This window comes from Pelodiscus sinensis, chromosome 6 (assembly GCF_049634645.1).
Source record: "Pelodiscus sinensis isolate JC-2024 chromosome 6, ASM4963464v1, whole genome shotgun sequence".
Classification (NCBI taxonomy): Eukaryota; Metazoa; Chordata; order Testudines; family Trionychidae; genus Pelodiscus; species Pelodiscus sinensis.
Window position 1 is genome coordinate 43582494 of NC_134716.1, and position 12780 is coordinate 43595273.

At 40.2% G+C, this 12780-nt stretch overlaps 1 protein-coding gene across 7 annotated transcripts in view; it reads left to right on the plus strand.

Annotated features, from left to right (window-relative positions):
• ERCC6L2 (ERCC excision repair 6 like 2) overlaps window positions 1-12780 on the plus strand; it is a 126016-nt gene that overhangs the window by 29732 nt on the left and 83504 nt on the right. For all 7 annotated transcript variants that reach the window (XM_075931826.1, XM_075931828.1, XM_075931829.1 and 4 more), the window contains 4 exons: window positions 111-318; window positions 2123-2263; window positions 6846-6959; window positions 10205-10324. In XM_075931826.1, coding sequence (XP_075787941.1) covers window positions 111-318; window positions 2123-2263; window positions 6846-6959; window positions 10205-10324 — 583 coding nt within the window. The remainder of the gene's footprint in view (window positions 1-110; window positions 319-2122; window positions 2264-6845; window positions 6960-10204; window positions 10325-12780) is intronic.

The window sequence follows — 12780 nt, forward strand, 5'->3', positions numbered from 1 at the left end:
CACTTTTAGTCAGGAGCATTTCACAGCATGTTTTTAGTCAATGGAAGAGGCTATTCTGCTTGGTGTTCAGCAAATGACTGCTTTTCTTTTATTTATTTGTTTATTTTTAGGGCTATACCTGGGCTTTTGGGTAGTAGAACACATTTCAAGAAGGAATTTTCTGATCCAGTGGAGCATGGCCAGAGGCACACAGCAACTAGGAGAGAGCTAGCAACAGGTCGAAAGGCCATGCAGAAGCTAGCAAAAAAAATGTCAGGCTGGTTCCTGAGACGTACTAAGGCTCTTATTATTGATCAATTGCCAAAAAAGGAAGACAGAGTAAGAGTGTCCATTTTTATAAAATACTAATAAATATATCCTCTCTTGGTTATAGAGTTGGTTTTATATGGTGTCTAATATTTCATGGTTCAGTGGTCAGACTTTTCAGTAATGCAGAGGTTCAGGGCTGCACATGTAATAGTAGTACAGGTTGAACTTCTCCAGTCCGGCACCCTTGGGACCTGACTAGTGCCGAACCAGGGAATATGCCGAGCCATGGGAGATCAATATTGTCTAGCAGCATTACCAATACTTCCACTGTTTACTGGGCTCTTAGAAGACATTTAAGGGTAAATTAGAGCTAAATAACAGCACAGAACACTGAGCGCCAGTTCTGGTGGCTGTAAATAAACTTTATGGACCCGTGGAAACTTGGCCACACCCATGATAAGTGAATCTTTGGCGAACTTAAACCATGCCGGACCATGGATGTTGCCGGACCATGTTATTTGTTCACATAATTACTATGATTGCATGTTTAGATTGAGTTATTTGAGCATGGAAATACACTGCAAGGCATTTGATTGACCATTAACATGTCCAGATGCTTAATTTATTTTCACAGTTGTAACTATGGGCCTAATATCAACTTCAAATTTCTGTGTGCGACCTTTATCTTTTGAAAACCTAGTCAGGATATGGAATCTGATAATATATAAATTAAAACTTGTTAAAAGGAAGTTACTTGAATTTCTCTCCTTTTTTGGTATTCATTTTAATAGACTACTTTGAAATGATTTTAAATGGGTTTAAAGTAAATTGTGACTACTTGTGGTTGTTTTACTAGTGCTGCCATAAATATAATTTAAGAATTCATACTTTTTAAAAATAATCATGACTAGAAAGTTTTGATGAATATGAGAATTTATCTAACCACCACGCATAAATACTTTTAATAAATTAAACACATTAGCCTGCAGCTGCTTTTCTAGATTTTGTTTTGTTCTTCATATAGAGCCTGTAATAATGTCATCCAAACTGTGTCTTCTAAAGGAAAGATTAACACAATTGTCAGTCAATGCTTTTCTAAATCTAGCAGGTTTTATTTCTCTTCATTCTCTTGTTAATGTGAGTATATGTTCAAGTTACTGTTGTATTATTACAGCACAGCATGGTGCTGCTGCTATGTGGGTGGCCTAAGTTCAGAAGTGATCTTGGGATTTTCTGTCTCCTGCTGGTTAAGACCAAAGATGTCATGGAGATGCCACCCATGGTCTTTGGGAGGAGGGATAAGCGTTTTGGACAAACCACTGTACAGATCCTCTCTCTCATTCCTGTGACTGCTTTAGTGGCTACCTTAGATTTGACTGTGTTCTGTCTTCCCTGACTGAAGTAGTGTTCCACAATAGTGCCAAAGGGGAATGAAAGGAAATGTTAAATAAATCATTCTGATTAAGTGGACAAGAACCTTTACAGCTAGACATTTTAAACCTTTCACTTGCTCATCTCCTCTCCCCCCTCCCCCCAAAAGCATAACGAAAATGCAGTGGAATTAAGACTAAAGAGCGATTGACATAGTTTGACTTTAATAATGCTAATAGAATTGGTAAAAAAAAATGTATTAAAATTACTGCAGTTACCTGTTGACCATATTTTCACACACTTGTTTTTTTCAGCACATTCAGCTTTCCTTTCTTTATTGGGAGCAGAACAATGCCCTTTAACTTCCTATATATCTACCAGTTTATTTTCCATTTTATTTAATTTTAACATTTTATTTAGTATTTTAAATTCTTCTTGTGATCGTCTTTTGATTTTTCCTTCATGATATTTACAATTGTATTTTGGGGTTCTATATTGGCAGATGGTGTACTGTTCCTTGACAGAGTTCCAGAAACAAGTATATCAGGCTGTATTGGCAACCGAAGATGTAAGCTTAGTACTTCGAGCACGGGAGCCCTGTGGTTGTAGCAGTGGCCGTAAAAGGAAGAATTGTTGTTACAAAGTAAGTATTTTCACAATCTAGATTTCAGGACGTACAGTAACTTTCATCACTCCATCCTGCTAGTATGGAAAATGTGAAGGCACATACATACTTGACGGAATGATTGCCCCTGCCTATTTTGCAGGCCTGGTTCCTAATAGCTCAACAGAAAAGGAGTTGAAGATGGAGCATTGCTACATTGATACTCTGCCCCTCAAAACCACTATTCCCTTAGATTCACAGGCTATTTCACCACACACAATTTTTGTAGAAATTGAGGGCAGAATGTAAATTCAGTGATCCCTTTTTATATTTGTTTAATAACCTAAGTTGGGGGATGAAAGTTGGTAGTTTACTTGGCTGTTGCCATGAAATAACCAATATTTGCTGATAGTTATGACACATTGATGACTGAGATTTTCTCGTTCGCTGTCTCTAATTAGGAAAAGAGATAGAGGTAGTCACTATTCACAAATGGTTATTTTTGCAAAGAAGGAGCTGTCTTAAACTATGTAACAATTCACAAGGGTGAAGTGAAACAAAAGATAAATGTACATAAATACACTGCCAACAAAATCTATTAAAAATAAAAATTATTTGGGGAAATCAATGAATAAAACAAGGAAAAATACTGTGCATACAAGAAAACTATTTAAATATTAAACTCCAGAAAAAATGCTATTAAACTCCAGTTAAAATTATAAATATAGTTTCTGTTAATTGGAGAACATAGGGTAACAACTTCAGAGTTATTATAGTTTAAAAAACAAAACTTAACTGTGTGTAGTTTCAAGTTAATTCAGACTTAACTGTACCCACTGATAAATTGTGACCTTCCACTCAATACCTCTGTTGCACTTTACGTACAAGGAGAAGGTATTCAGGAGGAGGCTTTGGTAAGGTATGTATGTTTTGGTTTTTTTGGTCAGTTCAAACCCAAGAACTGAATTCTGGACGGTTACTTCAGCAAACTCATAACCTTGTCCCTTAAAATGCCCCGGGTGTGCAGATGCTGCTTATTCTGTGGTTACATGTAAAATAAAATCAGATAACTTCAGGCAGCTTGTGAACAACCTAGACAAAATAAATCAAACTGACTGAGACACAGGCCATCTGTAAACTATTGGTAGAAGTGCTGTGATGGAAGTTGCCTCAAGCTTCACTGGTGTTGCTGTTCTCTGAAGTAGCAGTTACTGAAGACTTCTTGTAGTCTTTGTCTGCTCTGAATTTATTCTCTTTTATGAGTCTCAAATAAGAGTATTTTTTTGGCTGGTTAGTATTCTTCCCATTGTTTACTTCTCCTGTTTAAGCAATTTTTTTTTCTAAATTCCTATTTATTCTGTCTTTTCACTTAAATGCTGTCGTTGTGTTAGTCGGCCTAGTACTTTTACTGCAATCTCTTATGTTTTCTTCTGTGTACCCCCTCATTGTCTAAGCCTATCTGTCTAAGTCTACCACTTTGCTCTCCCCTTGACACCTGTATTTTAAGGGTTGTCACAATCTGGGTTGAGAGAGGTTGTGGACAGATTTTCTCAGTCAAGTGGTTCAAATTAGGGATGCAAGTGACTAGTTGACTATCTGATAAGCAATTGCTTATCAGATAGTTGACTAGTGACTCAACTAGTCACTCTCCTTCTCTCCCCCTCCCCCCGCTGCCTCTATCAGAGATGAGCAACAAGGAGCAGGAGCAGGATCCAGTGCTGGAGAGATCTGACTTAAAAGCTTGTTTCCCCCCAGCACCATCTCCATGGGGAGAAGGGGGCGCAGCAGGGAACTGGTGGCACTTCCGCTTTTGAAATGTAGCAACAGCAGAGCTCTTGCTACATTTCAGAGGCAGAGGCGCCCATATCGACTAATCAAATAGTCAATGCAAATTACACCGACTGTTCTATTAGTCGATTAATCTAAATTTAACATCTTTTCCATTTTAAGAATGGAAAAAATTAGGTTGGACATCAAGAAAAAACTGCCTTACTCGGGATGTGTTAGGTTGTGGACTAGCCAGCCGCCTTAGGGCTGTGGTAAAACATTAGAAAAGGTACAATCAAGAACAGCCTGCAGGGGACAGATGAATTAGGGGAGTCATTGGCACGTTCTTCTAGCTTCTGTGCTCAAATAGCAATAGGTTATAATTATAGTCATAGCGTACATTTGTAATTTCGCTGCAGAAGTTGTTCTATAAATGAAAATCCCTATTAAATACACACTTTACAATACAGGCAGTCCCCGGGTTACGTACAAGATAGGGACTGTAGGTTTGTTCTTAAGTTGAATCTGTATGTAAGTCGGAACTGGCATCCAGATTCAGCCGCTGCTGAAACTGACCGCCAGTTCTGACTTACATACAGATTCAACTTAAGAACCCCAAGTCAGCTGCTGCTGAAACTGATCAGCAGCTGATTCCAGGAAGCCCGGGGCAGAACAACTGTGCCTCGGGCTTCCTGTAGTCAGCGCTGGTCAGTTTCAGCAACGGCTGAGTTGGGGACGTCTGGGGCAGAGCAGCTGGGGTGCTGCTGGGTTGCTCCAGTAGCACCGCTCCTCGGCGCTACTGGACCAACCCAGCAGCACCCCAGCTGCTCTGCCCCAGGAGTCCTGATTCAGCCGCTGCTGAAACTGACCAGCAGCGGCTGAATCAGGACGCCTGGGGCAGAGCAGTTGGGGTGCTGCCGGGTTGGTCCAGTAGTGCCCAGAGCGGCGCTGCGGGACCAACCGGTAGCGCCCCAGCTGCTCTGCCCCAGGGTCCACAACAAAAGCCTGGTCTGCTGGGGGGGGCACACTAGCTGCGCCCCCCCCCCAGCAGACCAGGGACACAGGGAGCAAAGCGGCAGCGGGGGGGTGCCTTGCCTCTGAGGCTTTGCTCTGGCGCTGGACCGCTTTGCTCCTGGTGCCCCTGGTTTGCTGGAGACGGTCCCCAGCAGACCAGGGGCACCGGGAGCAAACCCGCAGCCGCGGCGGGGTCCCCGCGCTTCTGAGGCTTTGCCAGAGCAAAGCCTCAGAAGCGCGGGACCCCCCGCAGCTGCGGGTTCGCTTGCGGTGTCCCTGGTCTGCTGGGGACCGTCTCCAGCAGACCAGGGACACCGCGAGCGAACCCGCAGCAGTGGCGGGATCCCCCGCTTCTGAGGCTTTGCTCTGGCAGACAGTCCCCAGCAGACCAGGGGCACTGGGAGCAGCTTTTCTTGCCCCGGAGCTCGAGGTGGCTGACCGCTGCCTGTGAGCTCCGGGGCAAGAGAGCCCCGTTCGTAAGTGCGGATCCGACATAAGTCGGATCCGCGTAAGTCGGGGACTGCCTGTAATAGTAAAATAAGCAGGAGAGATTGGCCAATGATACTTTTTATATAGTGTATTTTATTCTACATATACATTATGAATGTTTTTCAGCTGTGTTTCAGTGTGATAACCCCATCTATATTATCTCTTGTAGAAATGCTTTTATAATAAGGTAGCCTTTGAATTACTTATTTTATTAATATATTTACATTATGAACATATGCTGCAGGTTATTCATTAATTTTTACATTAACTCTTTCCATTATCTCTGTGTCTCAAGATGTTTTGTGGAGAGGTGACACTCCATTTCGTTTAGTTTGCTAATGGCACTTGAAATTACTGAAGGCCCTTGGTCATGTTTGGGATTCTTAAGTGCACAATAGATGGCTATAGAATATCTTCCTGAAGTTACATATGAAATCTAGGAATTAGAGATGGAAGTGAGGGGGGAGACATGATTGGGCACTACTTAAAACTTTATAGTATTCAGTTAAGAATAATGTTTGGAATGGAGTGCAAATGTTAAAACTGTCATTTTTATTATTTGTCAGTTAATGACTTCAGTGATATGCACTGACTGTTTTTTTTTTTTTGGCATATTTACATGCTTAAAGTCGTTCAGCCATAACCAGGAATACACAGTCATCTGATGTCAGTACTGATGCAGCAGAAAATCTTGCATGAATATTTCAAGACATTTTAATTATATTTTAGCTGTTGGTAAAATATTGTTGAGTTTCTTTTAATAAAGAACAGTATTTGCAGTCGTTGGATAAGATGTCATTAAAACAGCTACTGTTTAAATTTTAAATTATTACATTTTCCTTTCTGTTTATCATATGATCTGTTAGTTGGCCTCTTGGTTACCCTACCTTTCTATAAATTACATGTTCTGTGAAATATTTAAGAAGAAATATAAACAGTGTAAATATATAAGCAGAGGCGATGCTAGCTGGAATAATTTTGGGACCCTCCCCACATTACATATTAATAATTAGGGGGCCGCCTTGAGCTGCTCAAGGCACTGGCACTGAAAGAATATTTTCTGTTAATGCTTTGTTAGAAAATGCAGAAAAATTGAAGGTAATTCTCTGTCATGCTGTATTGTTAATAAAATCAATACGATTTCCGCATGAATCAGTATAGAAGAGATTTTACAAAATACTTTAAAATTGTGAACATGTTTTCTGCTGAAAATGACAGCTCTAGTGGCCTAGAATGCTGATTCTGTCAGTTACCAGTAAAGATGGTTAGATTACCATTTTGAATATTTACATTTCTTTATGATGTTTGTACTTTTAGGAAGATTTTTTTGTTTGTTTTTTTGTTTTTACAGACAAATGCTCATGGTGAAACAATGAGGGCACTATATTTCAGTTACCTGACAATCCTTCGAAAGGTTGCTAATCATGCTGCTCTACTACAGACAGAGAACACCAGCAAACATCAGGTTGGTTTTAGTATACCTGAAAAGCAAAGTTGTAAATTTTTGTAGCAAAAGTATCTTGTTGTAGCAACTAGCTATAATTATGACTGGGCACTTCTTTTCAACTTTATTTACCCACATCTTTTTGTGTAGCTAGCTGAAATGGAACTACTTTGGTTAGTGCATCATGTCTGATCCTACTCCCATAATTTTGATTAACAAAATTTCCATTGGCTTTTATAATGCGGGATCAACCTTTATTCAGTAATTTTTAACAGTAGTAATATTTTTCATTTAGTCATGAGCAGTTTTTTTAAAAATTGAATTTTGATGGAGAGAATAATTATTGAGATGAGTAGACATTTTACTGTTACTTCAAATAATGTCAGAGGCAACTACTTGTAGCTGTTTTGTTTATCAAAAGAATTTCTCAAGTGTGGGCGGCTTTGTGAAAACAGAAAACATTGTAGGGCATCTGCTCTCCAAAGGAATTATATACTTTTGAGATAGATGAGCTGTGTTGAATAGCATAAGCAGAAAGTAGGGGCAAGGAGAAGATTGTGTCAGTTCAAATAGAAAGGGGGAATTTGCAAGTCAAAATGGTGTTGGCATACAGATGTTTTCTTGAAATTCACTTCACTAATTTTCACAAGTGAAGACAGTGGCAGAATAGACATTTTTTCAAGTGTTTTTATTTACCTTTAAGATTTCGAATGAGTGAAACAGAAAGGGATTTTATCACAGTCATTTAGAAGTCTCAAGAGGATAAAAGTGCAGAATTCCTGGCTTTATGTGGCAATTTGTCTTTTCAAGAAGGAAATCCTCTTTGCAAAATATACATCTAACTGTCTAGGACCTTATACTGGTACCTGTCACTAAGGATGTAACAGTTAAACTGGTTAAATGATTACTGATAAGCTCATTATCAGTTATTGACAAAAGTTAAACGCTTCATAAGGCTGCTGGTAGTCCCGCAGGGCCAGGAGCACCGCAGTTAACTCTGTAACTGATAGAGCTTTGTCAGTTTACGGTTATTATTTTCCCCATTTTTTGCATCCCTACAGATCACTATACTGTGCCTAAATGTCATTTTTAAAATATTGTTTCTGTCAGATGTGCTTTGGAAGAATAGTGGTGCTTTTGTTATGACAAAAAATCAAAGCGTATATGGAAATTACTGGATGCTGCAGTGCCTGAAATAGTTTCTGGTATGATATAGTAGGCTAGAGTTACAGTATTATTTAATGGTGTACTCCTTGCCCATGTGTATTTATTGTCTGTGTATCAGTTGATACCTGTGAGATTACATCTTTACACAAAAGACTGATTTAAAATGTTGACAATTAGAACCCAAGCTTTCTACTATCTTATTGCTTACTGGCTCTAATTCCATCCGTCAATATTTCTGAGCCTGGCCCTACAAGGTACCTAGTATCCTTACTCCCATTGAACTCAGTATCTTAGGATCAGTCTTAATGCCCTTTTGTCACCTCCAGTTCATTGCCTTTTTTCTCCCGCTCCTTCCCCCCACCCCCGCCTAAGAAATTTACCTTCCAATCTGTTTGCCCTCCTTCCTGACATTGTTCCTAAAATTTTAACTCTTCTTCAGAGTCAGCAAGAAGTGAACCCAGCTCCACCTTTGTACTAAACAAATAATAAAGCCTTAAAAAAAGGTGGGGAGGAGGAAGAATTTAAAGGCAGTCTGCAGCCATATCTTCCATTGTGGCACCTGAGATCAGAAAATTAATGATACTTCTCATAATCTTGAAAGATTGGGAACCTCCTCTTTAAGGAATGAAAAAAATTGCAATGCTCTCTTCAATACATGTGGAAATCTGTCATTGGTAATTTTCCAGTTGAGGCAATGCACTTTTCTTTAATTTGGGAGAGAGAACGATCTTGTATTTGAGCAGACTCTAGTTACTAGAACTCTCATGTTTAAACAACGGAAGATTTACCTGGCATTGTTCGTTTTCTTAATAGGGATATGAATGTCTAGTTAACTAGTCACTTCTTCACCCCTTGCTTCCTGTATCAGAAAGAGGCAGCAAGGTGGGGAGAAGACGGGGTGCTTCAAAACGGCAGTAGTGCATGGGGCCTGGGGTTAGCTGGGGATGCAGCGCTGTCACTTTGAAACACCACGTGGAGCCTGACGCCAGGCTCCCAAAAGTGTTTCAAAGTGGCAACACCGCATGGAGCCTGGGATCAGCTGACTCTCTCCCCCCCGCCAGCTGACCCCGAGCTCTATGCAGCACTGCCACTTCAAAATGATGCAGGGAGCACGTGGCCAGCAGGGGACTGCTTGAGTTCCCTATTTAACCTGTGCTGGCCTCAGGGATTTTGCCTTTGAAGTGAAGTGGAGGTGCCCTTATCGACTAATCAAATAGTTGATGCAAATTGCATCGACTATTTGATTAGCCAATTAATCTAAATTTAACATCCCTAGTCCTTAACTCAATTCATTTTTGTTTAAATTTTGTTTTAAATCATTGTTCTTGGGTGGGACTGGGGATGAAAGATTCAGCATGCAGGCCATGTTGGGGAGAGAGGACAACTCCAGCAGCTTTCTCACCACAGCAGCTTGGGACCAGGTGAGAAGCGCCTGTCCACGGCTGCTGCAGCAGGGACAGCTGGGGAAGCGGTGCATGTTCCTCAGGTGGGGGACACAAACAAACACTTTAAAACATATAGTAGATAGTTCTCCACCTCTACTCCCTCTTGGCACAGTGGAGTTAAAGCTGTTCTGGTCCTCATCTCTGGCCCCTTGCTGCCCCTCTGTGGTCATTTTGTAGTATAACTGTCCCTCCTGCCAGACCCTCCCCCCATTTCCATTTTATGAGAAACATTTGAATTCCATGGCACATTCCCATTATCCTGGCACAACCAAGCCCTGACCATGCTTTAAGTTCTGATAAGAGGGAGCTGCATACCAAATTCAGTGGTCCTAGCTCTGACCGCTAGGAGACGTTCAGGAGACATTCTTGAACAAAAGAACTCATGGACACCAGACAGGGACAGATGCACATTTCTAAAATATATAGTAAGATATAGCCTCTTATCTTTCAAAGAAAAAAGAGGTTTTAGTTTATTCATGTCAGAGGTTTTTGTACTGAGCACTTCATAAATTTTACTGCTAATTTCAGTGTCATCACAAATATCCTTTTAGCCCATTTCACTCTTTCACAGATTAATGATGGACCAAACTATCTCTAATATTGAACTCAATTTTTCTTGTTTGTGTTGATCAAATTTTCTGCCTTTTATTATAGGAAGATATTATCAAAAGGGTATGCCACCAGGTATTTTCTGAGTTTCCAGATTTTGTTCAGCTGAGCAAAGATGCAGCCTTTGAAACAATTTCTGATCCGAAGTACAGTGGGAAAATGAAGGTAAGCATATTTGGAAAAATCTATTACATAATTTTGATGACTGTAGTACTGATGTGTAAGAATATCTGCAGCTACCATTTATTTAACCACTTTATAATCTAATCCCTGTACTATCATGGATTATGAAATTTTAAAGGTCTGATAGACCTAGAACACCCATACCACTCCCTGACAATGAAGGATTATTCCCAATTAAAACACTTTCAATGCTTTGCCCATTCTAGTTCTTCACAATGGTGAATCCAGTACTTCTCTTAGAAGATTCTCTGTATTCAGGAATTCTCCCTCCCTCCATATAACAGTCTAAATGTATACTTTTCATCCCATTCCTCATAACTTGAGTCACTAGTTATAGTTACATAAATAATGTCATTCCTTCTAGTGTTCAGTCTTTAAATATAATGAATTTATATCCTTTTATTCTTCCTTCCCATTGCCTTCTCTCATCCTTAACTGTACATATTTAACGTTTAACACCTTTCCTCATCAGTCAATTATTCTAGCGTCCTTATTGCTTGAATTACTCTTTTTTTCGGAATCTTTCTGAAAGTGTCTTGCCCAGAAACATTGTGTTATCAAACTAGTCATGTGGAGAAGGACCACTACCACCCTTCCCCTTAGTGTACTTGCCTGTGTAATCCGGAAATGCATTGGCCTTTTTACAGCTATATATATTGCTTTAGTTCTCTTCAGCATTATTGCTTCTAGATGTTTTTTGTTTGAGCATCATTGTTCTAAAATTATTTCTTTTCCAGATTGCTTACATTTTTCCAAGTTGAATCTCATTTTATTTTCTATATGTTTCTAATTTCTCCATGTTTGTTGGGGTTCCCATCTCTTTTCATTTTAATATCAACTGTGGAGTTCATTAGCATACTGATAAATACCTCTTTCAGATGATCAGATCAGTCCTAACACTGATACTGAGGTACCCCTCTAGATATATTTTCCTGACTTGGTAATTGTCATTTAATTACCTTTCACTTTTCTTCAAGTAGTGTCACTATGGGTGCTCCATTTCAGGAGAGTGTGCCCTCTGCGTTTAGAGCTTTTAAGTTGCAGTGCCTGTTCGACCTGTGCATATGCTCTTCTCAGCCTTGTGCTCTTGACTATGGATATATACAGTTGTGGAGGTGAACTGTTCTCAGTTCCTTCTCAACCACTTTGCATGAAATGGAGCCTTAGTAGTGTCTGAGTTGAGTTTGCCTCCACTGTAGTTTTTTTTCTCCCCATAGATTCACTTAACTTAGTTATACAGGCAGTCCCCGGGTTACGTACAAGATAGGGACTGTAGGTTTGTTCTTAAGTTGAATTTGTATGTAAGTCGGAACTGGTACATATTGTAGGGGAAACTCTAGCCAAACATTTCTCCAGAGCTCAGTTTTATTCTCCCACACCTCACTTCCCTTAGTCCTTTATTCTCAAGCTGAGGTGTCTGCTGAGAAAAGCCGCTCTGCGTCTCCCTGGTCTGCTCGGGGGGAGGCGCTAGCTTCGCGTCTCCCTGGTCTGCTGGGGGGAAGCAGCTAGTGCGGGGTTGCCTCACCCGTTTGTAAATAGGGATCTGATGTAAGTCGGATCCATGTAACCGGGGACTGCCTGTAGTAATGGCAGCTAGTAATAGTTAAGGGAAAGGACTATGGTATTTCAGGTTTTTTTCTCATCTGGAGAAGTTTAAATTTCTAGAAGGGTATGCCTGCCTATCACAGTTTTAAATGTGGCCTTTCTTGCAGGAGACTATCTTAGTGAGTTGTGAAGCCACTCCCAGTACATTCATTGCCTTGGGAAGTCTCATGTGGTGTATGAAGGCACGGACTCCGGCCGGTGCAAGCACGAAATCATTTTATTGCAAGATTACAACTATCTTTATACCCTCTCAACTTCCCAAAAGTCCACATCCTGCTTTTTCACAAACTGTGCTTTTTCCCAGCCCCAACACAGCATTCTCGAAGGTCGTTGACTCGGGCAGATGTTGTTATTGTTGGCTCAGGAGTCTTGCTTGGTTTCGTCCTTGGGATGCCCTGTCACACGGCCAAAGCACTATACTTGTTGATTCTCTACATCTCCCCCTCTTTTATACAAAACAATACCATTAATAAGTAACATTGTCATTACACGAGCCTCAACTTTCCGAGCAGAACGAATACAAGAAAAAAGTAAAGAAAGAATTATAAAAAGCACAATAAGAAGCCCACTTGCAAGTCCAATAAACACCCACATGCGCAAATTTAATCCAGAAAACCACATAGTAGGATTAAGCCAAGATAAGTCAGATTGCAAAGTAGCAAAAACCTTTTGTGTGGTTAATTCTTGCAATTGCTGAATTTGGTTCTTTAACTGAGCATGCAAAGAATTAACATGAGAACGTAAAGAAACATCAAAGGCACCCTGTAAATAGTGTTTAACAAGGTTCCAATCATGAACTGATGAATTCCAAGGGAGGGATGTCACACAGAGAC